The sequence below is a fragment of the Primulina eburnea genome, chromosome 1 (genome assembly GCF_022965805.1).
Source record: "Primulina eburnea isolate SZY01 chromosome 1, ASM2296580v1, whole genome shotgun sequence".
Classification (NCBI taxonomy): Eukaryota; Viridiplantae; Streptophyta; class Magnoliopsida; order Lamiales; family Gesneriaceae; genus Primulina; species Primulina eburnea.
The window spans coordinates 6,436,278-6,441,164 of NC_133101.1; the positions used below are offsets into that span (position 1 = coordinate 6,436,278).

Here is a 4,887-nt window from a genome sequence, read left to right on the forward strand (position 1 = left end):
TAAATTCTCGTGCCTAAAAAATTACCATAGTTGTCTATCTTGTTCTTAAGAGAAATATTATTCTATGTTATATATTAAGTAAACTCGTCTTATAATATTTGTCTCTTTGGCACTCATCCACTAAATTTCCTAAAAATAGTTTCAATTATTTATACATATAAAATTAAGTAATTGATCTGATTTTTTTTGTACCATATTATTCAGATTTACTAGAATATATAATATCATTTTCTGCCGATAATATTACATACATTTTTTTACGTATGAAGAAAATTGTTTTTGTGCGAAAATAACATTTAACCCTATTAATCTCTAATAAAGAATAATTCTGCAGTTTGTAGCGACAGTGGTACATTGTCCAGTGGGAAACAATGTCTGATAATATTCGAGGTCGGGTATCCGTGCGGTCCCGCTCGATCCATATGTGATAACGAGTGCTCGAAGACTAATATTCCCCCGGGCACTTTCCTTTTTAGTGAATGCCGGGTCGAATACGCCCGTAGCCGAGTCGAGCCGTATTACAACTGTGCGTGTTATTATCTTTGTGACTAATTATTTTGTGTAGGCAGAGACAAATTAAGTATGTTCATGTCAATGCCATTTGATTATGTATTACATTTGTGACTCATGCAAATTTTCTCTTGTACGACGATTATTGCCGGATTATATTGGTTCTCACATACGACGATTTGAGATAATAATATGAAATTAAAGTCTAAAATGGAACATCGAGATTTAATTGGAAAACTCTTAAAAATTATTAGGGTAAAAACAACGGGCAATATAAAAATAATTCTATTATAATATTTTATGGTGTACAACCACTCACTATTTTTCCAAATTTCAAATAGAACGCACACTGTCTTAATACTGGAGATGAAACACATCACAAATATTATATAATTAAGCACTCAAATGTGATGAGACGAACGAAAAAGACTGAGAATGCAATGAATGGAATGAGGGAAGGGAGCTTTATAAAACGCGTCTCAATGGAATAACAAGAACAATAAAATTGTTAAAAAAAATAAGATAAAAAGTAATACTCTTAGCATAAAAAATAATACTTTTTCATGGATGACCCAAATAAGAGATCTTCTCACAAGTACGACTCGTGAGACCGTCTCACACAAGTTTTTGCCATAAATAAATGAAAAAAATTGATACTTTGACAAAACAATAGGCAATTATCACATTGACGTGCTTAATCTACAAGATAAAATTTACATAAAAATATTCACAAACAAATGTTATAAAAATTTATCCCTTATCAGCTGCAACTTCACATTGGCATCTTTTATGTTCATTCTATCTTTTGGCATTTCTTGAGAGCAAGAGACTCCAATCCTAACGATTAGCACAAAGAGTTTTTCGACTTGTTCGTGCTTCTCGACTTCGATGTTGATGTGATTTGTTGCTTCTTCTTCTTCTGCTCGTGTTGATAACGTTAATCTTGGATCGATAATGTCCATCACGTTGTCGTGTAAAGAATTTGTCGCAAAACTGTGAAGGGTTAGTCCATCTGTAAACATTTCGTCTGTCGGTTTTTTACCCGTAAACATCTCCAGGAGTAGGATCCCAAAGCTGTAAATGTCTCCTGATACGGATACTGGCCCTCCTTTTCCATACTCTGCATATTTGTGATTAAAAAAAATAAGCCACGTACCCGAGGGGATGACTAATTGATCCTGTCTAGAGTAAGACGGAGTTCAACAGGTTTTATTCGAATCAGGAAAAAGTAGAGGAGAAATGTTACCTGGAGCAACATAACCAAATGATCCTCTGATCCCAGTTGAATTTATTTGAGCTTGCGTACCGGCATCTACACGTTCTCTGACGAATTTGGCTAGGCCGAAGTCGCCTAAATGAGCACACAAGTCGATGTCAAGAAGGACATTGCCCGGTTTGAGATCACAATGGGCCACCGGAATGTGACAGTAGTAATGAAGATATTCCAATGCTGAAGCCACATCAATGGCAATGTTTAGCCTCTGACAAATGTCGAGGTTCTCGCGTTGATTCTTCTGGTTCGGATGCAACCATTTCTCCAAACTTCCATTCGGCATGAATTCAAGAACAATGGCCTTGAAATCTTGGCCCTCAGAATCCATAGCTGAACAAGAACCCAAAATTTTGACTAGATTTCTGTGCTTGATATTCCTCAATGCTTCACATTCAGCCATGTAGGTCTTGGAAGTTCCCATCTGGTGAATATTGAGCACTTTCGCAGCAATAAGTTTCCCGTTTTGTGAAAGAGTACCTTTATAGACGGAAGCGAAACCTCCCTCACCTATCAAATTTTCCGTGGAAAATCCATTTGTTGCCTTTGCAAGTTCATTGTAGGAGAAGTTTGAACTCCAATCTTCTGATGGGGAAGTGATCAAGCCTTTCCTTCTTGCTCCCTTGAGCATCATAGAAACTGCAAAATACAACAGCAAAAACAAACCCAAAACTCCAAACGATGTTCCGATCGCTGCTTTGAGTGTACTAGACTGACCCCGTCTTGGAGAATCACCTCCTGGCGGACAAGAAGGTAATTGGAGTTGAAGAACACCTCCACAAAGCCCACTGTTCCCATATAGAGAAACACCACTTGTATTGGCAAATACCCCTCGTTTCGGCACTTCACCTGCGAAGTCGTTGAACGACAGATTTAAATACCGAAGGAACACAAAGTCCTGCAAGAACTCAGGAATTATCCCAGTCATATTGTTTCCTGAGAGATCAAGATCTTGAAGGTTTCTCAAGGCGCTTAATCTCGAAGGGATTGAGCCTTGTAGCGAATTGCCGTCCAAGAATACACTCTCCAAGCTCGAGCAAAGGCCTAAACTCTCAGGAATGCTTCCCGAAAACTCATTATCAGATAAAACAAACATTCTGAGGTTTATAAAGTTTCCAACTTCAATTGGTACGCTTCCACTTAAAGAATTTCGAGCGAGGTTGAACGTAATGGTTAAGGACGAAAGACCGAAAACCTGTGATGGCACAATGCCACTGAGGTTGTTATCAGACAGGTTCAGTAACTTCAACTGCTTACAGTCTCCAAGATTCGCTGGGATATCTCCTGCCAAAACGTTCCTGTCCAACCGGAGTTCAAATAATACGGTTAAGTTACCAATAGCCGGCGGAATTTTTCCTGAAAATCTGTTCACGTTCATGTATAACTGCCTTAGATTGAAAAGTTTATCTATATCAGGAAAAATGGGACCATCAAATTGGTTCCAGCTCACATTTAAAGTGTTCAGGTTGATAAGATTCGTTATCCCCGAAGGAATGCCTCCAGATAAGCTGTTCTCGTTTAGAAGCAATCTCTTCATAGTCGTTGAAAGATTACCTATGGAATCAGGCAGTGGTCCGAAAAACCGGTTACGGGCGATGCTCAAAGATTCGAGGTTGCTGCAATTGATCAACGAATCAAGAAACTTTAAACCTTCGGCATCTTCGCTTCCGAGCAGATTCCAGCCAACATTTAGCCTCTGCAGATTTGGAAGCCTTCCCAAATCGACAGGAACTTTTCCAGTAAACTTGTTGACTGGGATGTCAATTATTTCAAGACTGGAGATATTTGAGAGTGAAAATGGAATCCCTCCTGAAAAACCATTTACTCCGAAATGTAACTCCTTCAGATTCGGAAAATAGCTTCCTAAACTCGAAGGCAGATTCCCTGTCAACTGATTTAATGCCACAGAAAACATCGTTATTCTTGACAGATTGAAAATCGACCCTGGAATCGTACCGGACAAGTTGTTACTCGAAACCTGCAAAAATTCCAGGTTCACAAGGCGTCCAAGATCATCCGGGATAACCCCTCCGAGATAATTCTGCGCGATGGAAAGATTTAGGAGCGAAGATATGTTGCCTAGAACAGGAGGGATCCCGCCTATTAACCCGTTTGCGGATACATGAAGAGCAACAAGATTCGGTAATGTACTAATATCAGCAGGAATTTTTCCAGTGAGATTATTATAGTTGAAATTTAAGACTCTAAGCTCAATACATCGGCTCAAATTCCCCGGAATTTCACCTTCAAACTTATTCTGCATCAAGAAAATGTACTGAAGTCGAAACAGACGACCGATGTCCCCTGGAATCTGGCCCTGGAAAAAGTTATCTCTAAGATCAATGACTCTAAGAAAGGTCATATTAACAATGGCAGAGGAGAGCGAGCCTCCAAGTTTTCGAGATGGCAGCGACAGAATAACGACTCGGGATCTTTGTAAACTACACGTTACGCCCGTCCAATTGCAGAAACTTGACGAATCATTCCACGAACTTAGTACTTGAAGCGGATCGTCTGTGATGCTATTCTTGAAAGAAAGTAACGCGAGCCGGTCAGTTTCGGCATCAAATGAATGTGCTTGGTAACATAAGAAGAGCAAAAATAAGAAGATAATGGAGTAGAAGTATGGCAAGTTACAAAATCTAGACTCCATTTTTTTTTGGCGGCGTCTTTGTTCCTAAAAAAGCGAACTTTGGGTTCATTTCCTCTTATATGTCTTGCTATTTGCTGTTTTGAGTTTCTTGGAAGTTGTTTGAAGTCAAAAGCAGAGGCAAACACAGCACCTAAAACTTGACCATTTTTCTGCACTTTTTATCGTCAAGTTGTAAAGTGAACATGACATTTTCTCCCCCACCAAGAGGGTATTAATTACTCGGAGTTGTGTCCCCATTCCAATCATGGGTATCCGCCACTCTGGAATTTGACGTGGAGGCTGAATCTAAACCTGTGGGCTTGTTCCGGTGCACTCATTAAATTATAAAAAATTGTTCCGGTACAAATTGCCATTAAAAAAAATTTAAATAAAAAAGAGGCCATGGATGGCAATGAGAGCATCTCCAAGGCTGCAGATTTAATTCCTCTAACTGGGGCTGCGCTATTTTGGCCGC

At 39.2% G+C, this 4,887-nt stretch overlaps 1 protein-coding gene across 1 annotated transcript; it reads right to left on the reverse strand.

Annotated features, from left to right (window-relative positions):
• Positions 1-1,148: 1,148 nt before the first annotated feature.
• Positions 1,149-4,546, reverse strand: LOC140824833 (putative receptor-like protein kinase At3g47110). The gene is made up of 2 exons (XM_073186379.1): positions 1,757-4,546; positions 1,149-1,630 (listed from the first exon to the last, which is right to left on the reverse strand). Exons 1-2 carry the CDS (start codon positions 4,431-4,433, stop codon positions 1,251-1,253), a joined length of 3,057 nt encoding a protein of 1,018 aa, XP_073042480.1. The 5' UTR covers positions 4,434-4,546; the 3' UTR covers positions 1,149-1,250.
• Positions 4,547-4,887: the final 341 nt, after the last annotated feature.